Below are 27687 nucleotides of genomic sequence, written 5' to 3'. Positions count from 1 at the left end.
CGAGTGTGGAACCGCTGCTGGGCTTTAACGTCAGGCCCCTGAGGACCACCCCAGTGACCTGGGAGACATTTGGCACAGGATGAAAATGAAAAGGAGTCGGCAGTACATGCCGGGGTGGGGGGACACACCTGCAGTTGGTGCTCTGCAGGTGGGGGAGCTGTGCCGGGAGGGGTGGGAGGACCTGGCTGGTCTCCTGACCTCAGCCTGGGAGGCAAGGATCAGAGGTGAGCAGTTTTTTCTTTGGAGGGACACCAATGAAACATGTGCCATTGAAACCTGGGTCTCCTTTGGATCTGTGGCAGCAGACAACTCCATTTGGCAAAGGTTAAGATGAGACATTAACAATCTTCCACCCCCTTCTTTTAGGGCCCTGGCAAGACCAGTGAATTGAATGAAGGAATTATACCCAGAGGTATATACCTGAGCCTGGGTTGCTGCTGTGAGATAAAACACCATTAATGCCTTCTCTTTTTCCTTTTCAAACAGTTGGAATTTGGAGCCGGAGACCTACAGGGGCCTTTATTCGGTCTCAAGCTGTTCCGTAATCTCACACCAAGATGGTAAATATGAGAGATAGCAGCTCCTCTTTGGTGATCTTTGTTGGCTTAGGAGACTAGAACTGTGTGTTCTTTTTATCACAGTGGTTGGCACTATCTTGTCTGTCCTACAAGGTCACTGCATACATCAAGGGCAGGTACAGCACTGGCATGAAGCCCAGGCAGTGTGCAGGTGGGAAGAGGCGGGATTGCGGGGGCAGCCCCGGCCAGGCAGCACCATCCAGGACTCGCACCTCCCTTACCTATGCCATGAGGCCACAGAGAAAGAGTGCCTTCAGGGAGAGTTGGTCCATGGACTGAAACACTTACAGACTTATGGATCATCCCGTTGTCCCAGAGAATGACAGACTGCCTCATCATCAGGTTGATTGACATATGCCAGAGATGTAGTCCCCAGCCAGCCTCTGCTTTCTATCATCTCTACTGCTGCCATGTCACACTCCTAGAACTATATATCCCTGTCCCTTCTAGAATGACAGCAGTGTCTTCATTTCCTATATGGTGGGGGCAGTGATGTCTGTGTGAGCTCAGATAAAAGAATTGGTGGAGGGTAAATAATACCTCTTTCTTCCAGAGGAAGATATAGCTGAAGGAGTCCTAGAATGGAGCACACGGAGTTTATTTATTTATTTATTTTTGAGACAGAGTCTTGCTCTGTCTTGCCCAGGCTGGAGAGTGGTGGCATGATCTCGGCTCACTGCAGCCTCTGCCTCCTGGGTTCAAGCGATTCTCCTGTCTCAGCCTTCCAAGTAGCTGGGACTACAGGTGTGTGCCACCACGCCCAGCTATTTTTGTATTTTTAGTAGAGACAGGGTTTCACCATATTGGTCAGGCTGGTCTCGAACTTCTGACCTCAGGTGATCCACCTGCCTCGGCCTCCCAAAGTACTGAGATTATAGGCGTGAGCCACCGCGCCTGGCCTATTTTATTTTACTTTATCTTTTTTAGAGACGAGATTTTGTTCTGTTGCCCAGGCTGGAGTGCAATAGTCCAGTCATAGTTCACTGCAGCCTTGAACTCCTGGGCTCAAGCAGTCCTCCTCCCTCAACCTCCCGAAAAACTAGGACTACAGGTGTGTGCCAACATGCCTGGCTCATTTTTTAGTTTTTTTTAGAGATAAGTTCTCTCTGTGTTGCCTAGGCTGGTCTCAAGTTCCTGGATTCAAGCAGTCCTCCCACCTCAGCCTCCCAAAGCACTGAGATTAGAAGCAAGAGCCACTTCACCGAGCCTGGAGTACATGGTTTTTGTTTTGTTTTTTGTTTTGAGACAGGTCTGACTTTGTCACCCCAGCTGGAGAATAGCGGTGCATTCTTGGCTCATTGCAGCCTCAACCTCCCAGGCTCAGGTGACCCTCCCGAGTAGATGGGACTACAGGTGTGCACCACCACACCTGACTAATTTTTGTAGAGTTGGGGTTTAACCTTGTTGGCCAGGCTGGTCTCTTAACTCCTGACCTCAGGCGATCCTCCCGCCTTGGCCTCCCAAAGTGCTGGCATTACAGGCGTGAGCCACTGTGCCCAGGCACAGTGGCATGAATAACTTTCTTATCAAACATGTACTCTAGGCTGGGCACAGTGGCTCATGCCTGTAAATCCCAGCACTTTGGGAGGCTGAGGCGGGTGGATCACCTTAGGTCAGGAGTTCAAGACCAGCCTGGCCAACATGGTGCAACCCCCATCTACTAAAAATATAAAAATTAACCAGGCGTGGTGGCGCTTGCCTGTAGTCCCAGCTACTTGGAAGGCTGAGGTGGGAGGATCTCTTGAACCTTGGAGGCAGAGGTTGCAATGAGCCAAGATCACACCACTGTACTCCAGCCTGAGCAGCGGAGCAAGACTGTCTCAAAAAAAAAAAAAAAGAAGGTTATTACACTTCCAATGAGACACGTATCTGTGTGCCTGCCAGGCTCTGCAGGGGTTGACCTAACCCCTGCCCACTGGTCTGGTCGTTTGTCTATGGGGCATGGGGCAGGGAACACAGGCAGGCTTGCAGGTCAGCCTGTTGTAGGGAGAGCAGGAGAAGTGTTGGGAGAGAGCCTGCGAAACAGGAGGATGTGTCCTGTGGGGCAGGCGGAGGCCGCTTAGGCACCAAAGCGGTGCTTCCTGGCTGGGTGCGGTGGCTCACACCTGTAATGCCAGCATTTTGGGAGGCTGAGGCGGGCGGATCACGAGATCAGGAGATCGAGACCATCCTGGCTAACACGGTGAAACCCCGTCTCTACCAAAAATGCAAAAAATTAGCCGGGCGTGGTGGCGGGCGCCTGTAGTCCCAGCTACTCAGGAGGCTGAGGCAGGAGAATGGCATGAACCCGGGAGGCAGAGCTTGCAGTGAGCCCAGATTGTGCCACTGCACTCCAGCCTGGGCGGCGACTCTGTCTCAAAAAAACAAACAAACAAAAAAGCAGTCCTTCCAGACACACAAAGAGAAAAAGGAGCCAGTGTGACTCACACCTGCAATCCCAGGGCTTTGGGAAGCCAAGGTGGGAGGATGGCTTGAACCCGGGAGGTTGAGGCTGCAATGAGCTGAGATTGCACCACTGCACCCCAGCCTAGGCGACAGAGCAAGACGGCCCCCGAAAAAAAACTTTTTTAAAAGATGGAAGGAATGCAAGACATGCTGCCATGGGGCATCACCTGGGTGCTGCTCACAACACAGCTCCACAGGCCCCTGTTCTACATAATTGGATTCACCTCCTGTGTCTGAGAAGGGGACCGGGATTCATATTTAGAAGAGAACAGCAGGGAAACAGCATCTGTATACACATCAGTGTTGTCTTGACCCTGTCTACTTAGATTGGTCACCCCAGATGCTGGTTAAAAGCCGCCTCAGGGGCAAGGTGTGGTGGCTCATGCTTGTAATCCCAGCACTTTAGGAGGCCAGGTGGGAGGATCACTTGAGCTCAGGAGTTTGAGACCAGCCTAGGCAACATGGTGAAACCTTGACTCTACAAAAAATGTAAAAATTAACCAGGTGTGGTAGCACACACCTGTAGTCCCAGCTACTTGGGATGCTGAGGTGAGAGGATCGCTTGAGGCCATGAGCTCGAGGCTGCAGTGAGCCATGATGACACCACTGCACTTCAGCCTGGGTGACAGAGCAAGAGCCTCTCTCAAAAAAAGAAAAAAGAAATGCTGGTCAGGTGCAGTGGCTCGTGCCTGTAATCCCAACACGTTGGGAGGCCGAGGCAGGCAGGTCGCCTGAGGTCAGGAGTTCAAGACAAGCCTGGCCAACATGGTGAAACCCTGTCTCTACTAAAAATACAAAAATTAGCCAGGCGTGGTGGTGGGCACCTGTAATTCCAGCTACTTGGGAGGCTGAGGCAGGAGAATTGCTTGAACCCGGGAGGCAGAGGTTGCAGTGAGCCAAGATCGTGCCACTGCACTCCAGCCTGGGTGACAGAGCCGAGACTCTGTCTAAAAAAAAAAAAAAAAAAAAAAAAAAGCTGCTTTGGGTCTTATGAGGGAGGGGACTGGGAATCTAGGTGTTTCAAGTGCCCCAAGTGATTCTTAAGGTCACACAAGCTTGGGAGACACGTCATTAAGGAAAATCTTTTGGCCGTTTTGTTCTGGTTGAGCCTCAGTGTCTATTCGTTGAGTGGTCACCAGGAGTTTGGGGTGGACTGATCATTTACAGGTTTGGAAATTGAATTTAGTTCTACTACTCATAGCTTATTAGACGAGCAGATTTAAACGGAAGGACAACTGATTTATAAACAAGGGGGATGATGTGTGACCAAGGATGCCAGCTTCTTTTTTGTTTTGTTTTGTTTTGTTTTTGAGATGGAGTCTCACTGTGTCACCAGGCTGGAGTGCAGTGGCACAGTCTTGGCTCACTGCAACCTCCACCTCCCAGGTTCAAGCTATTCTCCTGCCTCAGCCTCCCAAGTAGCTGGAACTACAGGCACGCGCCACCACGCCTAGCTAATTTTTGTATTTTTAGTAGAGACGGGGTTTCACCATGTTGGCCAGGATGGTCTCAATCACTTGACCTTGTGATCCACCCACCTCGGCTTCCCAAAGTGCTGGGATTACAGGCATGAGCCACCGCACCCGGCCTACTAGCCCAGTTTCTTAATATATAGTGACCAGATTAGTTATGGATGTCCGCTAACCAGGGTTCTCTAATCCTTGGATCAAGTTGCAGATGTTCCTTGATTTACGATGGAGTTACGGCCTAATAAGCCATCTTAAATCAAAAATATCGACCTGTTGGCTGGGCACAGTGGCTCACGCCTGTAATCCCAGCACTTTGGGAGGCTGAGGCGGGTGGATCACCTGGGGGCAGGAATTCGAGACCAGTCTGACCAACATGGTGAAACCCTGTCTCTACTAAAAATACAAAATATTAACCAGACATGGTGGCGGGCGCCTGTAGTCCCAGCTACTCAGGAAGCTGAGGCAGGAGAATCACTTGAATCCAGGAGGCAGAGGTTGCAGTGAGCTGAGAAGATCACACCATTGCACTCTAGCCTGGACAACGAGCGAAACTCCATCCAAAAAAAAAAAAGACCTGTCCAGGCTCAAGTGATCCTTCCTCCTCAGCCTCCAGAGTCGCTGAGACTACAGGGCATGCCACTACACCCGGCTAATGTTGTGTGTTTTTTGTAGAGATGGGGGTTTTGCCATGTTGCCCAGGCTGTTCTTGAACTCCTGGGGTGAAGCAATTTGCCTCCTCAGCCTCTCAAAGTGCTGGGGTTACAGGTGTGAGCCAATGAGCCTGCCTACTGTTATTTTAATGGCATAAACATCACCTCCAGAGCTTAGAAAGGAGAGAAAGAAACTTAGGGAATTGATGTTGAGCTCTTTATTAAAGAAACCAGCTGTTAATTTACCCTTCAGCACCTTGAATGAAGTGTGAATTTCTTTGTTAGTAAAATGAAATACCCCTTTTCAACCAGAAGATGGGGCTGGACTCCCTTGGAAAGAAACTGCAGAGGCTCTTTTCGGGAACCAGTTTCCTGTGCTCACTTTGCCTGTAGTTTCTGTCACTAGTACCCACCTGTGGTCACTAGTACATCAAAAATCGCACAGCAGCTCCAAAAATATACTGATGCCTCCACCCAGAAATTCTGGTTCCATAGGTCTGGGATGTCCTCTAGGTAAGTGATTCTCAAACTCTACTGCACATTGGAATCATTGGGACACTTGGCACTCCAAGCCCGCACTGAAGGAATCAGCATGCCGGCAGAGAAGCCAGCCAGCTGTGATTTGTGGATGAGCCGGGTGATTCCAGCGTGCAGTAGTTTGAGCACCACTGTCTTGGACTACTTAATTTGAGACCCTCTGTAGGTGATTCTGACTTGCACTCCTCGGCCCCCATCCATTCTAACTTGAGTGGGGTTGCATCTGCTGGCTTAGGAACGCAGACAGTCAGGTGCCTATTTGGTTGTAGCTAAAGGTAGGGCGGCTGAGGGGAGTCAGGAGGTTACTGGGAAGATTCTGGCTAGGACCCTCCCCCTCACTTTGTGGATAGAGGCCTGACCTGCTTTTTTTTTTTTTTTTTTACTGGGAGCTGGCCCAGGGATGCATAGATGTGACAGTAAGTGAGGTCTTAGCCAGGCAGAGAGGAAGTGACAGAGAACAGCTGAGAGCAGATGCCATCCAGGACCTATTCTGTCTCTGTGTCTTTCCAGCTTTGTGACAACAAACTGTGCTCTGCAGTTTTCATCCCGTGGAATCCGACCCGGCCTGACCACTGTCCTAGCTCGGAACCTAGACAAGAACACCGTGGGCTACCTGCAGTGGCGGTGGGGTATCCAGTCAGCCATGAACACTAGCATCGTCCGGGACACTAAAACCAGCCACTTCACTGTGGCCCTGCAGGTGAGCCGAGCAGCCATCGTCTCCTGCAGACAGAGCTCTGGGAGGACCCCTCCTCCCAAGCACTCAGTGCGCCCCTTAAATCCTGCGTCCTGATCACCACTAAGTCCAAGCCCACACAGGGCCCTGAGGGGCAGGCTCTCGGTGCTCACACTGGAGTGACCTGGTAGAACCTTCGAGTATGAAATGCAGTTGCCTTCAGGCGCCTGGGGCAGCTGTGTCAGATCATCCTAAAGCAGAACAACATCTTAATGTCTGGTGGGAGCTGCCCACAGAATCGGGGGCGGGCAGATGAAGCCCCATAGCAGAATCTTGCCCTCGGACACCCCTGTGGTCACACCAGGGCTAGTGCATGAGAAGCCGCCCCACACGGGCCACTGCTCCTTGGCTCTCACCAGCCGCTGCCACCTAGGAGCACAGGCTCAGTGTCGCCAGAGTTTTTTATTTCTTGTGAGAAGCTAGAAAACTGGGTTTTCTGTGAAGTCTCCCAGTTTTTAACTACTGGCTGCTAATAAATCATCGTGCACTCGGTGCAGCTGCCAGACCGTGACCACTGCCTTAAAGGCATGTGTGCAGCAGATGCCCAGAGCTAGTGGGAGGGCAGATACCCACCTCCCCACGGAGTCGCACGCCCTAGCCACGCATCCTTGCACCCTTTGTCTCCCCAGCTGGGAATCCCTCACTCCTTTGCACTGATCAGCTATCAGCACAAATTCCAAGATGACGATCAGACTCGTGTGAAAGGATCCCTCAAGTAAGTCCTGGCCTGGCTAAAATGGAAGCACACTGGTTCTGCATGCGGGTCTTCACAGTGGAACCAGTTGGTGTAAGATACCTGCTCATGTGAATATCTACGTGTGTGTGACATTTTTGGAGAGCTTCCTATTTTGAGGCTGTGGGGGATTTAACACTACAGTCCCAGCCTTTGAGGAGCTTAGAGAGTGTCGTGGAAGAACTAGACCATGGGTGTCCCGACTTTCTTCTGTCACGAATCTGCTCCCTGGGGGTCGAGGAGGCTGGAGGGAGGGAAGGGACAGGTACCTGGCCTCTTCTCAAATGACAGCTGCCCCTGAAGTGATGAATGAGGGGGACACAGGCACAGACCGCATTCTTTCCCTGCAGAGCAGGCTTCTTTGGGACGGTGGTGGAGTACGGAGCTGAGAGGAAGATCTCCAGGCACAGCGTTTTGGGTGCAGCTGTCAGCATTGGAGTTCCACAGGGCGTTTCTCTCAAAGTCAAGTGAGTAGAACTTAGGCCTTTCTGGTCAAGGAATGCCTGTCACCTTCACTCAACCAGGCTTTACCCAAGTTAAGGCTGAAATAGCCTTTGCATTGTAATTTTGTTCTTAAAGACACAGTTGCTTGGCTAGGTGCAGTGGCTTATGCCTGTAAGCCAGCACTTTAGGAGGCCAAGGCGGGCGGATCGCCTGAGGTCAGGAGTTCGAGACCAGCCTGGCCAACGTGGCGAAACCCCATCTCTACTAAAAATACAAAAATTAGCCAGACGTGATGGCACGCACCTATAATCCGAGGTATTTGGGAGGCTGAGGCAGGAGAATTGCTTGAACCTGAAGGCGGAGGTTGCAGTGAGCTGAGATTGAGATCACGCCACTGCACTCCAGCCCGGGGGACAGTGAGACTCTATCTCAAAAAATAAAAATAAAAAAATTCAGCCGGGCGCACTGGCTCACGCCTGTAATCCCAGCACTTTGGGAGGCCAAGGCAGGTGGATCACGAGGTCAGGAGATCGAGACCATCCTGGCTAACACGGTGAAACCCCGTCTCTACTAAAAATACAAAAAATTAGCCGGGGGTGGTGGCGGGTGCCTGTAGTCCCAGGTACTCAGGAGGCTGAGGCAGGAGAATCACTTGAACCCAGGAGGCGGAGCTTGCAGTGAGCCAAGTTCGCTCCATTGCACTCCAGCCTGGGCGACAGAGCGAGACTCCGTCTCAAAAAAAAAAAAAAAAAAAAAAAAATACAGTTGCTTGTGTCTTTGCTGAGTAAGCAAATTTCAAGGAGTGTATAGTTCGAACACCGAGTGAGTGAGGTGTACGTCTGAGCTCCAGCAGCCACCCAGCAGCCTCGCCTGATGTCACAGGATGCATCCTAGCAGCCCAGGCCTCCTGGAGTCACTGGCCTGGCAGCTATCACCCGGGCACAGCATCTCCAGTAGCAGCTGCCATGTCGGTTCATCCCTCTCACCAGGGGTTTTCATTGGCACACACACCCTTGCTCCACCTGAGTCTAGTCACTGTCCTCTCCTTAGTTCCTCAAAAGAGTTGTCTATTTTTGGCCAGGCGCAGTGGCTCACGCCTGTAATCCCAGCACTTTGGGAGGCCGAGGTGGGCAGATCACGAGGTCAGGAGATTGAGACCATCCTGGCTAACGCGGTGAAACCCCGTCTCTACTAAAAATACAAAAAAATTAACCGGGCATGGTGGCGGGCGCCTGTAGTCCCCGCTACTCAGGAGGCTGAGGTGGGAGAATAGTGTGAACCCGGGAGGCAGAGCTTGCAGTGAGCCGAGATGGTGCCACTGCACTCCAGCCTGGGCATCAGACCAAGACTCTATCTCAAAAAAAAAAAAAAAGTTGTCTGTTTTTGCTTGCATCCGTCTTCTTTCTTTCTAAATCTGCTCCAGTCAGACCTCTCCAGAAAAACCAGCCCTCTCCAGAATCAGCCTTTCTCAGTCATCAGTGGGGCACCCTCCCTCCTGTGGCAGATCAGAGGGTGATTCTTCTTCATCTCATTTGGTCTCTGCACCTGCTGTTGTGGTGGCCGTTCCGTCCTGCCCTTACGGCCTCTCTGCCCTGAGTTTCCAGGATACCATGCCCTGCTCTGGCTTTCCGTACCAGATGGCTGCTGTCTGTCTCCCAAACTCCTAAATGGAGGCACCACTGCAGGGCACAGCCCTTCTGTCTCCAGACTCACTCCCAAGAGGTCATGTCCAGCCTCGTGGCTTTCATGCCCTGAGGACTCTCACGTTGCAAGCGCCGGCTTGGACCACCCCCTTAATCTCCAGCTCATATATTTGTCCAGCTTTCTTTTCCTAATCTCGACTTGGATACCTAACAGCATCTCAAATGTCACGTATCCAAACAGAACTCGATCCCTCCCTGTGCCTCCAGAAACGTAGAACCTTCAGAACCTGCTCTGCCCGAAGTCTTTCCCATCTATCTCTCTTTTTTTATTTTATTTTTATAGAGACAGGGTCTCACTTGGTTGCCCAGGTTGGTTTTGAACTCCTGGCTTCAAGCAGTTCTCCCGCTTCGGCCTCCTAAAGTGTTAGGATTACAGGTTTGAGCCACAGCGCCCAGCCTCCTTTCCTATCTCAATAAATGAGAGCTCTGGCCTTCTACTTGCTCTTTCCAAAAACCTTGGAGTCAGCCTCGATCTCTCTCTCTCCCACACTTCAAATCAGACATATCTCAAAATCATCTCCTGAACATGTACTCCAAAAGAGTATCCCCAGTCTGGCCATTTCTCAACCTCACCGCCGCCAACATCTTTGTCTTAGTTACACAGCAGCCTCCCCACTGAACCCGTCTCCCTCCTTGTGTGTCTGCTCTCCGTAGGAGAGTCCTTTTTAAAACTGAAGGCAGTTCACGTCTGTCTTCTGCCTAAAACCTCAGAGATTCCCTCAATTCCAGGCGGAGGCCAAAGCCCTTCAGACACTTTGGAGCCTACAACACCCTGCGTGATGTAGTATTCCTCTCTACCCCAACTCCAGCCATCCTGGTCCCCTGGAGCTATTCCTGGCACACACCAGGCCCCCTCCTGCTTATGAGGTGGCCTTTGCCGTTTCTCAGTCTGCAGATAAATATGTGGCCATTTCCTTCACTCCCTGTAGGTATCTGCTCTCTGCTCAAATGACCCCTAATTCACCTTGTATAACATAGTAGCCCTTTCCCTTGCCCCAGGTGATCTCCCCCACCATGTTTACCATGTTTAGTCTCCAGAGAACCAGTCTCCACCTGAAGGGCCATCTCCTCCACTCCTCATCAGACATAAGCTCTTGGACTTGGTCCATTTTATTCTCACCTGCACTTCTAGAACCTAAAACCCATTATAGTACTTGAGAGGAACTCAGTGAGTGAATAAAAGTGGATCATAGCTCAGTTTTGGAAACAAAAGCCAAATCACTTACCAAGATTAGAGTTGGCGTCAGCCATCTCTCCTCAGATAATATTTGAAGGCTCAGTATAGTGGCACACACACTTTGGGAGGCCAAGACAGGAGGATCACTTGAGCCCAGGAGCTCAAGGTGGTAGTGAGCTGTGATTGTGCCCCTCAGCCTAGATGACAGAGTGAGACCCTGTCACTTCAAAAAAAAAAAAAAAAATACTTTTTGTCTTGAAGTCTACCTTATCTGTTATTATATAGCTTTTTTAGCCTTCTTATGCTTACTATTTATTTTTTTGCCCATTCACATTTAACCTATCTCTGTTTGTGTGTGTGTGTGTGTGTGTGTATCTACTTTTTTTTTTTTTTTTTTTGGAGATGGAGTTCCGCTCTTGTTCCCCAGACTGGAGTGCAGTGGCACAATCTCGGCTCACTGCAACCTCCACCTCCCAGGTTCAAGCAATTCTCCTGCCTCAGCCTCCTGAGTAGCTGGGATTACAGGCGCCCACCACCACACCCAGCTAATTTTTGTATTTTAAGTAGAGACAGGGTTTCACCATGTTGGCCAGGCTGGTCTCAAACTCCTGACCTCAAGCGATCCTACTGCCTCAGCCTCCCAAAGTGCTAGGATTACAGGCATGAGCCACTGCGCCCGGCCAAGTTTTGAGTGTTCTTTATCAATTCCGGAATTGCTTTTATTCTGGAAGAGTGTGGTCAGTTATTGTCAGTGGCTACTCAACATGTTTTCTTTTTTTGGCTTTTCAGCAGTTTGTGATGTACATAGATAAGGCTTTTGTTGTATTTATCATGCTTGGGGTTTCCTAAACTTCTTGAATCTGTAAATTTCCTTTTCCTCACTGGGGCTCTAATTACCAATATATTAAACTTAACACTCTTCCACGGGTTTCTGAGATTCTGTCCATGCATCCTCAATCCTTTTCCTTTTATTGACCATGCTAGCGTGCTGTGGTACTATCTGCCTCCTGCATTGAAGCGATTCTCCCGCCTCACTCAGCCTCCCAAGTAGCTGGGACTACAGACAGGTACCACCACGCCCGGCTAATTTTTGTATTTTTGGTAGAGATGAAGTTTCACCATGTTGGCCAGGCTGATCTCAAATTCCTGACCTCAGGTGATTCGCCCATCACAGTCTCCCAAAGTACTGGGATTACAGGCGTGAGCCACCACACCTGGCCAAATTTTTTATATGTGGTCCAGAGTTTACACATTGGTCCAATAGAAGCTACTCAGCCACCACTGGAAGCAGAACCTTCTTAACTGACTAACTTTTGAATTCTTCACCAACTTCTTTGGAAACCTCAGTTAAGGACTGAGATGTGACTCTCCAGTGACATCTGGAGGAGCCCATTCCTGTCCTCTCCAGCCTATGACTGAATGCACCTGTAGGGGACGTTGACCCTGTGAAGTGTTCCTCTTGTTGCTTTGGCTTGAGGTCAGCAGATCCTGGGATCTTTCTTCTGTCACAGCGTCAGATCCATCAGCCAGACTTTGGAACGGGAGGCCAGCAGAAGGCGGTGGACTGTGAAAGGAGCAGACTGCAGACTCCTTTAACTCGCAGCTGTACGCAGCACAAGTTCTCTTCCTGTAGCTGACACCCCATTGCCCTTCCCTGGAAAACCTGATTCATCTTGGCTGTTTTTTTTTTTGTATTTTTCCCCAGGCTCAACAGGGCCAGTCAGACATACTTCTTCCCTATTCACTTGACGGACCAGCTTCTGCCCAGCGCCGTGTTCTACGCCACCGTGGGGCCTCTAGTGGTCTACTTTGCCATGCACCGTCTGATCATCAAACCATACCTCAGGGCTCAGAAAGAGAAGTGAGTTGACACGTCATGGGCATGTCACTAGCCAGCCTGTGCCTCAGTTTCCTCCCCCTTAAAATGGAGAGAGTAACAGAGCCTCCTGCGTCAGGTGATGAGGAAACTTGAATTAATTAGTGCATGTAAAGTGCTTAGGCTGATGTCTGGGCCACGATTGGTAAATGTTAACTATTTCTCATCATTGTCAGTAGTTGGACTGCTGTTATCTCTTCATTTGTAATTCTTACTCTTAGAAAGGACTGGAGTTTATAGAAGTGTTGGGCCTCGGCTGGGCGTGGTGGCTCATGCCTGTATTCCCAGCACTTTGGAAGGCTGAGGCAGGTGGATTACCCGAGGTGAGGCGTTCAGGACCAGTCTGCCAACATGGTGAAACCCTGTCTCTATTAAAAAATAGAAAAATTTAGCCAGGCGTCGTGGCACGTGCCTGTAATCCCAGCTACCTGGGAGGCTGAGACAGGAGAATTGCTTGAACCTGGGAGGCGGATGTTGCAGTGAGCCGAGATCGCACCATTGCACTCCAGCCTGGGTGACAGAGCAAGACTCGGTCTCAAAAAAAAAAAAAGTGTTGAGCCTCTAAACCATGGCCTCAAGAAATAAAAAGTTTTCCTTTTTCCTTTCCCGGCACTGAGTTTAAGAGGAATGTGTTCTGGATTCTTATGTGAGGGGCCTGCATTAACTATAGTCTTGAAAGTCATAGAAACGCAATTTTTTGCAGTTTCTTAGATAATCCATTGGGGCATGCCATGAAACCTAAATTATTAGTGCAAGCATCTCTACAGAAAACTGAAAGCTGGTATAGATTTGTTACTTTATAATATCTCATTTAGTAAAGCATTGCACTTAGAGAATCTCAGATAAAGGAATGAATCTCCTCTTCTGGGCCCATCTGGCCTTTGGATTCAGAATCCTAATTCCCTACGAGGCTTGAGGCTTAGAACAAGACATGTGCTGGCCCAATCTTCTCTCAGAAGGGAGGACAGGCATATGCTGACCCCAAGGCCCATACTTTGTTACAGGAAAGCAGATCTATGTGTCTAAAGTGGTATTAGTTGTTCCTACCAAAAGTGTTATTTAACAACTCATGCCTGTAATCCTAGCACTTTGGGAGGCCGAGACAGTAGGATCACTTGAGCCCAGGAGTTCGAGACTAGCCTGGGCAATATAGTGAGACCCCCATCTCTATTTTAAAATTAAAATTTAAAAAAAATAATCCCACAAGGTTGGTGGGATCTCCTGAAATTCTCATGTGGTGGGGTCTTCTTTCCAAAGAGACTGACAGTCGGTGTCCCGTCAGCTCAGTGAGGAGGTGGGGCAGAGCCATCTAAGGGTAAAATGAAAGCTGCCAGCCTGTGACTAACAGACTTGCCTGAGACTGTCGTGGGAATATTTTTTAAAGTTCTAGAACTGAACTCCAGTAAGATCACAGACTGTTTGCTGGGCTCCGGTCCAGCACGGGAGGGGCTGTGTTGGCTGGAAGCTGGGCAGCGCCACACTAACGTGGGGCTTGTGTTCCTCTCGCGTAAGGGAGTTGGAGAAGCAGAGGGAAAGCGCCGCCACCGATGTGCTGCAGAAGAAGCAAGAGGCGGAGTCCGCTGTGAGTGCTGCCCCACTGTTCTTAAGTGAGGGCTGTAGGGGACACACTCCACACCCCACATGTTGGTCTCAGGGCCTTAGATGTCAGACTTCTCTTCTCCAGCAACTTGGCTCTCCATTTAGTCTTTATTGTGGGATGCGATACTGGGCTCTGCAGTCCCTGCCCTAAAGATAATTACCCTCCAAAGGCATAACAAGGGCTTTTTTAAAGTGGTGAGTATTGGCCTCTTTTTCTTCCCTCTGAGTGTTCTGCCTTTTACTGAGCAGGAGGGAGCAGGCTTCCTGGGTAAGTGGCGAGCATACTGCCAGGCGGCCACGGGCCATGTGCGTGGCCTGGCGAGCACATGCCTGTCTGAGGGGGCGGCACAGCTATGCCCAGCAGAATGGCGCCACAGGAGAACACAGGTCCTTTCTCAAGAGGAGCTAGGATTCCAGCTTCTCCTGTGAAATCTCTTTATTTTTAAAGCTGACAATGCATTCAATGTTTTTTTACTGGGTCAACAAATCCCACCCACGCATTAATGATCCCTAGAAAGGGAGCTCCCACCGGTAGCCATGGGAGGGTCATGCCGTTTCAGGTGCTTCTTACCTTCTGACCCAGAGCTGCCTGCCCTAGGTCTAGGAGTTTCAGAGTGAGCCACTTGGGTAGCAGAGCTGTCAGGGCACCCACCCCCTTCCTTTCCAGGCCCTGAGCAGGTATGTTGACGTGGACAAGACTGCCTGCCTGTGGCCCTCTGACCAGAGGTAGAGCAGGCCTGGCGGGGCCCTGACTGTGTCATCCTTGTTCTCTGGCAGGTCCGGCTGATGCAGGAATCTGTCCGAAGGATAATTGAGGCAGAAGAGTCCAGAATGGGTGAGAACATGTGTCCTCGCTTGGGCCAGGGTGGGCACTGGGGGTCTCTAAGCCACACAGGGAGGTGCCTGGAGGAGCCCTTCCTCTACTCGGAGTCTGCCCTTAGGCCTCATCATCGTCAATGCCTGGTATGGGAAGTTTGTCAATGACAAGAGCAGGAAGAGCGAGAAGGTGAAGGTGATTGACGTGACAGTGCCCCTGCAGTGCCTGGTGAAGGACTCGAAGCTCATCCTCACGGAGGCCTCCAAGGTACAGCAGCACCAGCCACCACATGCCATGTGCTCACAGATTTGAACAGGCTGGGCGTGGTGACTCAGGCCTATAATCGTAGCACTTTGGGAGGCCAAGGTGGATGGATTGCTTGAGCCCAGGAGTTCAAGATCAGCCTAGGCAACATGGCAAAACCCTATCTTTACAAAAAAGAGAAAAAATTAGCCGGGCGTGGTGACATGCGCCTGTTGTCCCAGCTGTTCGGGAGGCTGAAGTGGAAGGATTGGTTGAGCCCAGGAGGTTGAGGCTACAGTGAGCTGTGATTGTGCCACTGCACTCCAGCCTGGGTGACAGAGCAAGACCCTGTCTCAAAAAAAAACAAACAAACAATGGTTTGAAGAATAGGTTCAATCTGACAAGGACAGCCTGGCCCCTTAAAGTGGGATCTTTGCCGTCATCAGCATCTACTGCATGGGATGCTGCCCAGCTCCAGAGTACTACCCACATTGGAGCTATTCGCTTCATTCAGTCATTTCTTTCACCACTCACTCAGTAAGGATTTACTGAGCCCCTGGTGTGTGCCAGCCACACCAGCAAACAGAACACACGCCTGCCTTCATGGCATTTGATTCTGTTTATTTTTGCTTCATTCCAGAAAGAGCATGAGGTCACTTGTAACATGTGTGTCTTGCCTCTGGGGCTTGGGGCATGGACCATCCAGGATGAAAATGCAGGTTAGCTCAGGCCAGAGAGCTCCTGGCACCCTAGAAGTTGTCTAGTGGCCCTGTCTTAGTGTGAGGATAGGGCCTTTATTAAGAAGCAAGTCTTGGCAACTTTTTCAAATTCTTGTTTCTTTTTCTTCAAGCCCCAAAGTTTGCATCTTCCCAGGGAATGTCAGAGCCTGTGCACACTGCCCCTCCGGTGGTAGTAAGGAGAAGTGCTGGTCTTAGACCGTCTGGAGTATTGAGAGTAGCAATTTGTTTGTTACAGGCTGGGCTGCCTGGCTTTTATGACCCGTGTGTGGGGGAAGAGAAGAACCTGAAAGTGCTCTATCAGTTCCGGGGCGTCCTGCATCAAGTGATGGTGCTGGACAGTGAGGCCCTCCGGATACCAAAGCAGTGTGAGTAGCCGTCCCTTCGCAGTCACCAGCTAACGGGGGCGGGGACCTCGAAGCGGCTGCTCGGTGTGTGGGCTGCCAGCCACCTTCCTCAGCTGCCCGCCTGGGAGCAGAGACGCCAACTAGCCCTTGACCCGTGATTCACTCAGAGCCCATGATTTGTGCCCTAAAAAGGGGGCTGGGGCGCTTTCACAGGTAGAATTAGAGTGAGGGCATTGGAAACTGCGGCTTGAGTGGCGGGGGATGAAAGCAGACCTCCACGTTCCAGAAGCAGTTGATTTTCAGCAGTGGGTGCTCTGCCTCGCCTGGGCCCAGCCAGCTGCTGGTCCGGGTGACTGCTGAGCCCCATCAGTAGAAAGGTGCATGGGAACGGCCACCTTCTGATCGCCTGTGTCTGTCTTTTCCTTTACAGCCCACAGGATCGATACAGATGGATAAACTGCCAAGAACCAGATTTTTAAAAGACCGCAAAAAATCTTTTCCTGGGAGTCTACAAATTTGGAAACAGGGAAAAAACCCAGACATCAGATGTTTTTCTTTTATATTATTATTATAGGAGGTGGTACCATTATCAATTATGTGAAGGGACATGCAGACACCCCAGCTTTTGAGGGTGCTGGGGGTAGGACTGAGGCAGCCCCACTGGGAACCAGACTGCAGCCTGGCCCATGGCTGTTTTCCCAAGGACCAGTTCCTAGAGGGAAGGGCCCTGGCCCTGACTCCGCCGGGTTCCCTGAGCACGCGTGCTGACCGCAGCCCGCCACTCTGTAGTTCTTGGTTGGGTCTGGAGGTGTTTGTGGAACACCCTGCCCTCACCACAGGAGCGTGAGCCACTTCTGCAGTCCATGCTGAACATGGGAAGCAACGTGAAAAGCAGGCAGGCCTCCAGGTCAGGAAGCGTCTGCTGCGCTGACTTCCCACGACCGCCTCCTCCTGCTGAAATATTACTGCTTGAATCTGGAGCAGATTGCGGATTTATAAAACTGCTTTTTATCTGAGAACAAATGGGTTTGGAAATTAGTCTTTTTTCCCCACTCCCAGAGCTGCTCAAATCATTCCACCGGCCCCCTCGGCTTGGGACAGGGTAGTGTAACTTCCGATCCCAGGGCCTAGCCCTGACATAGGTGGCTTCCCCTATCCCTGTGGGAAAACGCCCTGCCACCAGCAGGCTTGAGCTGGCCTGTGTCCCTCCACCGCCTGCACCACCCACCTCCAGAGTGCAGTGCTGGGCAAGGGCAGCTCAAGAGGACAGGACCAGGCGCTTGGCAAGACATCAGACGCATCCAACCCGGAGGCGTGGACCCCAGGCCTGGCCCGTGGCACCCAGCAGGTGGCACTGCAGGTCCAGCGTCCTCACAGAACACCAGGGCCTGTGCTCCAGAGCCTTCCTTCAGACCCTTCCTCCACGTGCCCACTTGGGATGCAGAATGCGGCGGAGCCAGGACCCCCTCCACGGCCTGGGCTTTGGCTGCAGTAAAGTTACCTGAGGCCTGTCTCATGGGTCCTGGAAGTGGCAGCCATCAGTTGCTCTTGCTGACCCCTCAGAGCAAGCGCTGCACAGGTGGTGGCTGAGACAGCTGGCGCTGGGGGCCCCAAGCTGCGCCAGCCTCCAGCCCACCCACAGCTGTTGCTAAAGTCAGGCCTCCCTCCCCAGCACTGGTATCTGAGTAACGGCTAAGAACCTCCTTCCTCTGGTTTTGAAAAGCAGTTCAGGTTGTCCAATTCTGTAACATTCATCTCCACTTTTTAAAAAGGTTTCTCTGACGGCCCCATGGCCCGAGCCGCGGTGACGTCATGTTGCATGAGCCTGGGCCCCGGGCTTCCCGTGCACCTCTGCCACAGGTGCTTCTGGGCACCCATCCTCTGCGTTTCATTTGCAGTCGACTATACAGAAGGCACTCACCACAATAAACCTTTCCTGAAAGCAGAGGCTGGCGCTCTTCCGTGTATCGTGTGTTCATCTTCGGGAGGGAGGGAACCCCTTCCCCAGAGGCCTCCTCCCCATCCTTCACTCCTCCTTCAACCACAGGGCTTCACGTGAAGCTAGGGTTCCATTTTCTACATTAAACATTGCCTGAGAAATAGACCCCAAGTTAGGAAATCAGGCTAGAACTTTTGTTTTCTTTAATTCACTAAAGCTATAAATTAGAAAAAATAGGAAGTCAGTTTTTTTTCCAGACAGAGTCTTGCTCTGTCACCCAGTGACAATACTGGAGTGCAGTGGTGCGACCTCGGCTCACTGCAACCTCCGCCTCCCGGGTTCAGCTGATCCTCCTGTCTCAGCCTTCCAAGTAGCTGGGACTACAGGTGTGTGCCACCACGCCTGGCTAATTAATTTTTATCTTTTTAGTAAACATGGGATTTCACCATGTTGGCCAGGCTGGTCTTGAACTCCTGACCTCAAGTGATCTCCTGACCTTGGCCTCTCAAAGTGCTGGGATTACAGGCATGAGCCACTGTACCCGGCCATGGAAGTCAGTCTTCTTAGCAGAAGGAATCATGGCACTAGAGAAAATGATGGGAGCGACACCGTATAGAAAGACTTTATTACACTGCCCCCTCACAACAGGCCGGGACAGGAGTCACTCCTTAGAACCCCAAGCGACCGTCCAGGCTGATGGAGGAGGGGACCACTCACCCGCCACAGAGCCGGCTCCCTCACACAGCTTCCTCCCTGAGGAGCATCTCCCACACCGGCTTCCAATGATCTTCGCCCTGCATGTGCTGAAAGGACAGCGTCCAGAATCAGCCTCAGCCTGGACTTCTGTTACCATGGGAGGATAAGCTTGTCATGCTCACAGATGTGCACCCTAGTGCCACGCCTCTAAACATCCGCCAGACGGTGTCGGGGCTCTCGCCAGGGAGCTTGGCTACTGTCTCGATCCCCGGCCAAGCAGGCCTCATGGCCAACTTTCTCAGTGTCCACAGCAGACAAAAATGTCCACAGCCAGAACTCCAAAGCCCTGCCGGCCCTGATGCCACTGCCACCTCTGCGTCCGGAGCCTGTGGGGCTCAGCTCTGCTGCTCTGGCCCAAGTCTGGCCTGGAGTCCCCGGTGCCCTTTGCAGGCACGGAGGCGGCTGCACATCCTTCGCATCACCAGCCTCTGGGCCTGCAAGCGCTTCCGGAGCTTTTCATTTTCCTTCAGAGTGAGGAAGAGTTTTTTCTTCAGGGAATCTAAGTCCAAAAGGGCATAGCTGTGATCAGATGGCTGCTTGTTGGGGGGCCTTCTCAGGCCTGCAAGGCCAGTCGGCCGGCCAACAGCCTCTGTTGCTTGCGGCCTCCGTGGTGAGACCTGAGGACAGGGGAGTGAGAAATGAGAGCTGCATCACCAGCAGGAGGTGGGCCATGGTGAGCAGGCCACCAGACACGCACCCAGCACAACCCCAGGGCAGCTGGACGCTCCTGGCTGCTGTCCCAAAATCCAGATGTGCCCACACCATGGTGGAGAATTTGGGGAGCTCTGAAACCCAGGCTGCACACCCTGCCTCGGCCACACAGGTCTCACGGTGAGTGCTCACTGGTTCCCATCTTGCTTGGAGCAAGTCATCTTGTGTCCAACCACAGACCACCTTTGCACTCAGTCTTACCTGTTTTACTGGGCCTTCGGCATTTGGGGGCAACTGAAGCTCTTCAAGTGCAGTGTCCATGTTTCTCCCAGGACTGTCCTCTCTGGCCCCCGCCTCAGAGAGGACCTGGGAACAGCAGGGCAGAGTCAGGCACTACAGCCCTGCAGATGCAGGGCCCTCCCGCAGCTGCTACTTGTCCCTCTAGGGGAGTGGCAACAGCCAGGGACCAGCTCCAGGGTCTGTGCCCCTCCACAGCCAGCTTCTCCCTAGCACACACCCTGGAACTGAACTTTTTTTTTTTTTTTTTTTTTTTTTTTGAGACAGTCTCGCTCTGTCACTCAGGCTGGAGTGCAGTGGTGCTATCTCGGCTCACTGCAACCTCCACCCCCAGGGTTCAGGCGACTCTCATGCCTCAGCCTCCTGAGTAGCTGGAATTACAGGCACCCGCCACCATGCCCGGCTTAATTTTTTTTTTTTTTTTTGAGACGGAATCTAGCTCTGTCACCCAGGCTGGAGTGCAGTGACATGATCTCGGTTCACTGCAACCTCTACTTCCCAGGTTCAATCAATTCTGCCTCGGCCTCCTGAGTAGCTGGGACTACAGGCACATCCTACCACACCCGGCTAATTTTTTTTTTTTTCTTGAGATGGAGTTTCGCTCTTTCGCCCAGGCTGGAGTGAAGTGGTGCGATCTCAGCTCACTGCAACCTCCAACCCCTGGGTTCAAGTGATTCTCCTCCAGAGTAGCTGGGATTATAGGCACCCACCAGCATGCCCAGCTAAATTTCTGTATTTTTAGTAGAGACGGGGTTTCACCAGGCTGGTCTTGAACTCCTGACCTCAGGCAATCCACCCGCTTCAGCCTCCCAAAGTGCTAGGATTACAGGTGTGAGCCACCACGTCCAGCCTCATTTTTGTATTTTTAGTAGAGATGGAGTTTCACCATGTTGGCCAGGCTGGTTTCGAGCTCCTAACCTCAGGTGATCCGCCTGCCTCGGCCTCCCAAAGTGCTGGGAATACAGACGCGAGCCACTGCACCCAGCCCGGCTAATTTTTATGTTTTTAGTAGAGATGGGGTTTTTCCCATGTTGGCCAGGCTGGTCTCAAAGTCCTAGCCTCAAGAGATCCCCCCGCCTCAGCCTCCCAAACTGTTGGTATTATAAGCGTGAGCCACCTCGCCCAGCCCTGGAACTGAACTTTAAGAAATCAGGCACAGCCAGGTGCAGTGGCTCCCGCCTATAATTCCAGCACTTTGGGGGGCCAAGGCAGGAGAACCCCTTGAATCCAAGAGTTTGAGACCAGACTGGGCAAGACAGCAAGACCCCCATCTCTAAAAAAAAAAAAAATTTTAATTAGCTGGGCATGGTAGCACATGCTTGTGGTCCCAGCCACTTGGGAAGCTCAGGTGGGAGGATGGCTTGATCCTGGGAGGCTGAGGCTGCTGTGAGCCATAACTGCACCACTGTACAGAGCCTGAGCAACAGAGTGAGACCCTGTCTCAAAAACAAAGAAAAAGGTTGGGCGCAGTGACTCACATCTATACTCCCAGCACTTTGGGAGGCTGAGGTGGGAGGATGGCTTGAGCCCGGTAGTTTGAGACCAGCCTGAGTAAAATAGCAAGATGCTATCTCTACAAAAAAAAAAAAAAGTGGGCCAGGTGCGGTGGCTCACACCTATAATCCCAGCACTTCGTGAGGCTGAGGTGGGTGGATCACCTGAGGTCAGGAGTTCGAGACCAGCCTGGCCAACGTGGTGAAACCCCGTCTCTATTTAAAAATACAAAAATTAGCTGGGCGAGGTAGCGGGCATCTGTAATCCCAGCTACTCGGGAGGCTGAGGCAGAAGAATTGCTTGAACCTGGGAGGAAGAGGTTGCAGTGTGCCGAGATCACGCCACTGCACTCCAGACTGGGTGACAGAGTGAGACTCCGTCTCAGAAAAAAAAAAAAGAAAAGAAAAAGGTAATCAGGCACCATCCCTACTAGCAACTGAGATTCTTTGATATTAAAAAGAAGGAAGCTGAGAGGCTTGGGCCTTCCCTCCAGAAAAACAGGGAATCCAAACTGGCACATGAGGAAAGGCGATAGCCCTGCAGGCCGGCCTTGCTGGGAAAATCCCGCCTCCCTGTCTCAACCCACAGCATAACTTAAACGTTCAAGTACCTGGCCCGGTGCACTCACCTTTTCTTTCTGAGAAGAGCTGGCATTTCCTCTCTCACTGGCAGGGTCTGTGTTCTCCCTCACCTGCTGCAAGAGACACACACAGAGTGGATGCAGACTCCCAAGAACCCTCAGAGCTGGGGGCAGACCTCGGGCATCATGCTTGTCCCCGCTGCTCGGCCCCCTGCATGCCACAGTCAACGAACAGTTGCTAAATGAAACTGACCTGAAGCTCAACCCAACTCACACTGCCCACTTGGTGCCCTTCTCTTTCTCCAAAGACGTCCTCAAATGACGGTCAGAGTGCCCTGAATAAGTCCCTGTAAAGCTAGGGACCCATCTACTTCCTACGTGTCACCCCAGGGCCTGGCACCTGGCCCCATGACCGCCAGCAAGCGGCAGAAGCCCAGCTCACCACTCGAGGCGCCACTGACGCAGAACCTGCAGCCCCTGGGCCAGACTGGGGCGGGGCCCACAAGGCAGAGCTGGCAGAGGCCGTACCCAGCTTCTCCCCACCAACCTGGCACTGGAAGCACTGAGGGCTACAGTGACAAACGTCCCCACTCCCGGTGGCTCAAGTGTCATCTTTCCAGGACAAACGTTATCACAATACGTGAAGGTGATTGAAGTGCTCATCTATGGACACATACCCCGAGCACCTGGGCTGTGCCAGGCAGCGTCCTGGGTGTGGGGCCTGAAGCAGGGAAAGCAGCCCCTGCCCTCATGGAGATTCTGTTCCGGGGAGAAGACAAAACCAATGAGGGAAATAGGAAGGACAGCAGGGGCCACAGGGGCCAGGAAGACCGAGGGGCAGCAAGGGGTCAGAGGCAAGCTGGGGTTTGAGGGTCCAGAAGGGCTTCCTGAAGGAAGGGACTGCCAACCTGAAGAGGTTGAGGCAGAGTGCATGAGGCCATCTGGGAAGGGTGCTGGGGAGGACAGATGGGGCAGGGGCTCCCAGGCAGCCGCTCTGGGCGTGTTTGCTACGTGGCCGCCTTGTTCTTTCCATCGGCTCCACTCTTCACTCACGGATCCCTTTCCTCTCCCGATAAATCCACCAATGCAGGGAGCTGCTGGCCTGTGGCTTGTCCCACCACTGCTCTGCCTGCCCAATCCACGTGAGTGCCCCTGTGGCCTAGAATCCGATCTCAAGGCTTCAGCATCCAACTCTTCGTGAGCCCTCTCCTGAGCCAGGCCCACACATCCCACCTCCACCAGGGCAATCTCAGCTCACTGCAACCTCTGCCTCCCGGTTCAAGCAATTCTCCTGCTTCAGCCTCCCAAGTAGCTGGGATTACAGGCACCCGCCAACACACCCAGCTAATTTTTGTATTTTTAGTAGAAATGGGGTCTCAACATGTTGGCCGGGCTGGTATCAAATTCCTGACCCCAGGTGATCCACCCACCTCTGCCTCCCAAAGTGCTGGGATTACAGATGTGAGCCACCGCACCCAGCCATAGAATAATTCTTTTTTTTTTTTTTTGAGACGGAGTCTCGCTCTGTCACCCAGGCTGGAGTGCAGTGGCTCAATCTCGGCTCACTGCAAGCTCCTCCTCCTGGGTTCACGCCATTCTCCCGCCTCAGCCTCTCTGAGTAGCTGGGACTACAGGCGCCTGCCACCACGCCCGGCTAATTTTTTGTATTTTTAGTAGAGACGGGGTTTCACCGTGGTCTCGATCTCCTGACCTCGTGATCCGCCCGCCTCGGCCTCCCAAAGTGCTGGGATTACAAGCGTGAGCCACCGCGCCCGGCCGAGAATAATTCATTTTTAAAGTGGCTTTAATTTATGACTTCTCTTAAAGCCGAGGTCATGGCCAGCAGGGCCACAGGGCTATGGACCCTGGAGGCATGACAGTGCTGTTGTCACTGTAGTTCTTGGCCTTGGCTTTTCCTGCACATGCCGCCACCCCCACTGCCCCCAACTGCTGGTAAACAATGCAGGCTGGATGTGACCAGACAGAGGCGCGGTGCCCTCCTACCTGTGTGGGGTCCTGAAAGGCGAACACCGTGGGCACGGCATTGTGCTTCAGGTTCTTGCGGTTTCCAAAGGCGCTGAAGCACTCTGGCCGGAAGTGCTCGGAGCAGATGACCGTGTGCTGCTTGGGCTTGAAGTTGCCCCGGCCGATGTTCAGCACCCATTCCTTCAGCAGCTCCGGGCGGCTGAACGGAAACCTAAGGGCAGAGGCAGGGGGTGTGAGGCCCAGCAAGGCTGGACCCAGCGCCTCAGAGTCATTCGGAATTTTCACATCACTGCAGAGTTCTTCCTTCGACAGCTGTGGACATTCAGTCCTCTCGCTTTGTTAAATCACATCTAATTTCTGGACGCTTCTGTCACAGCTGTTAAAGCACTCTTAATAGGAAACCCGAGACCACGAGCATGGCCAGAGAGCCCAAGTGAGCTGTTTCCGATGCTACGTTTGCCAGGAGCCTACCAGGAGCCGGGCCCTGTTCTTCGTGCTGGGGATGGGGGGTAATGAGACAGTCCTCGCCCCCAAGAGCTGATATTCTGGAGCGGGGGCACAGCGACGAGCCACACAGATGTGGACAGTGTCTTCTGGGGATGACAGCTGCTCCAGAGAACAGATAGAGGGAAGCCCTGGGGTGGTGAGGAGAGGCAGCTGAAGGGGTGATGTTTGAGCACAGACCGCAGGAAGTGGCAGCACAAGCGACTCAGGCTTCAGAAGGGACAGCAGGAGCGGCCACTCATGCAGGTCCAGCTGAGACAGCGAGAGGGAGTGGGGACTGTGTGACACAGGGCCCTGAGCAGTTGGGGAGTCCCTGGAGGCTCTAGACAGAGGTGAGATGGAACCTGAGTCCACCCTGGCTGCTGTGGGACCAGGCATTGGCAGGAAGTGGTAATGAGAGGGCAGATTTGGATGTATTTTGAAAGCCACGCAGTAAGGTTTGCCTGTAGATGGTAAAATTGAGAAGGAAGGAGTTTCATGTTTGAGATAAAATTAAGTTACAGGACGGCAGGTTAAGGGGATCAGAAGTTTGTAGCGGCTGAGCATGGTGGCTCACGCCTGTAATCCCAGCACTTTGGGAGGCCAAGGCAGGCAGACTGCCTCAACTCAGGAGTTCAAGACCAGCCTGGCCAACATGGTGAAACCCCATCTCTACTAAAGATGCAAAAATTAGCCTGGCATGGTGGCGCACTCCTGTTATCCCAGCCACTTGGGAGGCTGAGGCACAAGAACCACCTGAACCAGGGAGGCAGAGGTCGCAGTGAGCAGAGACTGCACCACTACACTCCACCTGGGCAACAAATTGAGAGTCTGTCTCCAAAAAAAGAAGTTTGTTTTTTATGTCAGGAGTTAAATTTGAGGTGCTTTTTAGGCTCTCCATGTGCTGGGGTGACAGGCGGCCACACGCATCTGGAGATGTCAGTGTGGAGGCCAACACTGCGGAACCGATAAGCCTGAGTGAGATGGGCCCCTGGGGAGCAAGTGTGGCTAGAAGCCACCCCTGGGCCATGGCCCACACCCCAGGGCTCCAACACTTAGTGCTGGGAATAAGGAGGATCCAGCAAAGGAGACTGAAAAGAGACACCTGTGGCCAAGAAGTGTACCAGACGCCTTGTGGGAAAAGTGACCCAGGCTCAGGGGTCAGTTGGGTAAAATGCTATGGAGTCGATTAGCATCACAAGGCTCACTAGTGATGTGACAGAGCTCTCGTGGGAGTGGAGGGAACGACTTCAAGTGAGAAGGCGCGGCAATTCCATCCCCAGGTACATACCTGACGGAGGCAAAACAGATAGATGCACCGCAACGCAAGTCCCACCAAAACTGGCCCAAACGAGGTTTTTTTGTTTTGTTTTTTGAGACAGAGTCTCCCTTCGTTGCCCAAGATGGAGTGTAGTGGTGCGATCTCAGTTCACTGCAACCTCTGCCTCCCAGGGTCAAGTGATTCTCCTGCCTCAGCCTCCTGAGTAGCTGGGATTTCCGGTGCGTGCTACCACGCCCGGGTAATTTTTGTATTTTTAGTAGAGACGGGGTGTCACCATGTTGGTCAGGCTGGTCTCGAACTCCTGACCTCAGGTGATCCACCCATCTCGGCCTCCCAAAGTGCTGGGATTACAGGCGTGAGCCACCGCACCCGGCCATTCAATGGTATATTATGTGGCAACGAAAGCGAATGAACTGCAGGGTTCCCTTTGGGCAGGAGAGAGGAGGGCCCGGGAGGGGATCCAGGTGGGGGGTCTTCTCGGGGGTAGTGATGTTTTATTTCTTATTTTGAGATAAGGTATCACTCTGTCACCCAGGCTGGAGTGCAGTGGCAAGATTATAGCTCACCGCAGCCTCGAACCTGGGTTCAGGCGATCCTCCTCCTTCAGTCTCCCGAGCAGCAGCTGGGACTACAGGGAAACACCACCTTGCCTGGCTAATTTTTTAAAATTATTTGTAGAGATAGGGTCTCATTCTGTTGCCCAGGCTGGTCTCGAACTCCCAGGCTCAAGCGATCCTCCCGCCTCGGCCTCCCAAAGTGCTGGGATGACAGGCTGGAGCCACCGCGCCCAGCTGGTAACGTTTCAGTTCAGTGGCGTTCACTTGGGGAAAACTCGCCGGGCTGTATACTTATGATTCGTGCATTTTTCTGCACGTACATTACGTATACTTCAAGCAAAGCATTTATCACAAAACAGAGCAATGGGAGCAGAGGGAATGGGAACGATGAGCACAAGCCGCCCTTCGGAGATGTGCCCAAAAGTGGGTAGCGAAATGGTGCCGTGACTGGACCTTGGAGAAAGCGCAACTTTGACCAAGGACAATTGCTCCTGGGCCGGGCCGGGCCGGTCGAGTGCAGGAGCAGACTCCAAAGTCTCCAGCATCCTCCCACGACCCTGCAAAGTCCCCTCCCACTGCCGGGACGCCCCTGGGGGTTCCACTCCTCCACTGCACCGCCCAGGTGCCGGGCTCCCTTCAGGACCGCGCACGGCTGGGGCTGCAGGGGCCAGGGACACAGCAAACCCTGGCCGCGGCCCGCTCGTCTGTTCAGCAGACACCTGCTCCGCTCCCTGCGCGTCCCGGCCCTGGCCCCGCCAGGTGCGCCGCTGCCCCTCCGTCCGCCCCTCCTCGCATCTCCGCGGCGGGCGCGGCGGCGCCAGCCCCTCTGGGCCCAGGACCTTGGCCTGTCCCCAGGCCCAGCGGCCGCACACCCTCGGGCCTCCCAGGCGCTCCCGCCCGGCGCGCCAAGGCCTCGGAGTCGGTCCGCGGGCCCCGGGTTTCGGCCTCCCGCGTCCCCGGGTCCCCGCCTCTTACCGGTGGAAGGTGAGCTGCTTCCTGCGGCTGCTATAGCGGTTGCAGCACTGCCGGGCCGCGCACGACTTCGGCATCTCGAGCCAGGCCCGGCTGCCCCCAACAAAGATGGCGGCGGCGGGGCCTGCGGAGAGGGGAGGGACCTGCGGGGAGGGGCGGGGCCGCCGGGAGGTGGTGACGGGCCTGGCTCGGCTCCAGGGCGCGCTCATCCTGCCATCCCAGCCACCGGTGTCTCCCCAGGGTCGGACGGGACCCGGGGCGCCACGTCAAGGGGTGCTCCGGGCCCCAACTCAGGCCCGAAACCCCAACTCCTAGCCTTGGGCCTGTGCAAGTCTTACCCCATTCGCCAATGCCGGTCGCCTTTCACCACCTTGCTTTGAGCACCCAACCAGGACGCATAGCCATTCACAGGCTTCTACAACTGGAAACCAACGGCCAACCCCTCAGTGTTTTTAGGGCTTTGAATTGTGAATAGGTCTGGACTCCTCTGACGTCACTGGAGGTGGTACTAGTTGGCCACTGGTGGTGTCAGTTCAGAGGCCAGACAGCTCACTGCCTTAAGTTTGGTCACAGGGAACCCCCAAACGTGAAGAGGCAGA

General features: G+C 53.0%; 2 protein-coding genes across 7 annotated transcripts in view; one reads left to right on the top strand and one right to left on the bottom strand.

Annotated features, from left to right (window-relative positions):
* The window catches only part of DNAJC11 (DnaJ heat shock protein family (Hsp40) member C11), a 69422-nt gene extending 51384 nt beyond the window's left edge, over window positions 1-18038 (top strand). Inside the window, exons 7-16 of the mRNA XM_003274260.4 lie at window positions 487-560; window positions 6190-6379; window positions 7045-7130; window positions 7499-7615; window positions 12178-12333; window positions 13861-13930; window positions 14725-14782; window positions 14889-15031; window positions 15983-16112; window positions 16522-18038. Of these exons, the coding sequence (XP_003274308.1) occupies window positions 487-560; window positions 6190-6379; window positions 7045-7130; window positions 7499-7615; window positions 12178-12333; window positions 13861-13930; window positions 14725-14782; window positions 14889-15031; window positions 15983-16112; window positions 16522-16547 (1050 nt within the window). The 3' untranslated portion in view covers window positions 16548-18038. The remainder of the gene's footprint in view (window positions 1-486; window positions 561-6189; window positions 6380-7044; window positions 7131-7498; window positions 7616-12177; window positions 12334-13860; window positions 13931-14724; window positions 14783-14888; window positions 15032-15982; window positions 16113-16521) is intronic.
* Window positions 16647-27510, bottom strand: THAP3 (THAP domain containing 3). 6 transcript variants are annotated; one of them, XR_004028432.1, is made up of 6 exons: window positions 27427-27493; window positions 27092-27231; window positions 23813-24005; window positions 21857-21922; window positions 18748-19803; window positions 16647-18183 (listed from the first exon to the last, which is right to left on the bottom strand). XR_004028432.1 is itself a non-coding variant. In XM_003274252.2 (6 exons), exons 2-6 carry the CDS (start codon window positions 27163-27165, stop codon window positions 19122-19124), a joined length of 720 nt encoding a protein of 239 aa, XP_003274300.1. In that variant the 5' UTR covers window positions 27166-27231; window positions 27427-27510; the 3' UTR covers window positions 18625-19121. The 6 variants fall into 6 exon arrangements, 5 of the variants coding, with proteins under 5 accessions (XP_003274300.1, XP_012353890.1, XP_030661320.1 ...); XM_003274252.2 differs by lacking the exon at window positions 16647-18183 and having other exon boundaries at window positions 18625-19403; window positions 19699-19803; window positions 27427-27510; XM_012498436.2 differs by lacking the exon at window positions 16647-18183 and having other exon boundaries at window positions 18625-19403; window positions 19699-19803; window positions 21857-21919.
* Window positions 27511-27687: the final 177 nt, after the last annotated feature.

Source organism: Nomascus leucogenys, chromosome 24, assembly GCF_006542625.1.
Source record: "Nomascus leucogenys isolate Asia chromosome 24, Asia_NLE_v1, whole genome shotgun sequence".
Classification (NCBI taxonomy): domain Eukaryota; kingdom Metazoa; phylum Chordata; class Mammalia; order Primates; family Hylobatidae; genus Nomascus; species Nomascus leucogenys.
The sequence above is the reverse complement of the archived record's forward strand: the minus strand, read 5'-3'. Positions and strand labels throughout refer to the sequence as shown.

Coding starts and splice junctions, on each gene's coding strand:
- THAP3 (XM_030805458.1), bottom strand. CDS start 27,165: ATGCCGAAGTCGTGCGCGGCCCGGCAGTGCTGCAACCGCTATAGCAGC. Junction 24,006..27,091: donor AAGCAGCTCACCTTCCACCG/GTAAGAGGCGGG, acceptor CTCTGCCCTTAG/GTTTCCGTTCAGCCGCCCGG. Junction 19,804..21,856: donor GCTCTTCTCAGAAAGAAAAG/GTGAGTGCACCG, acceptor TGCTGTTCCCAG/GTCCTCTCTGAGGCGGGGGC.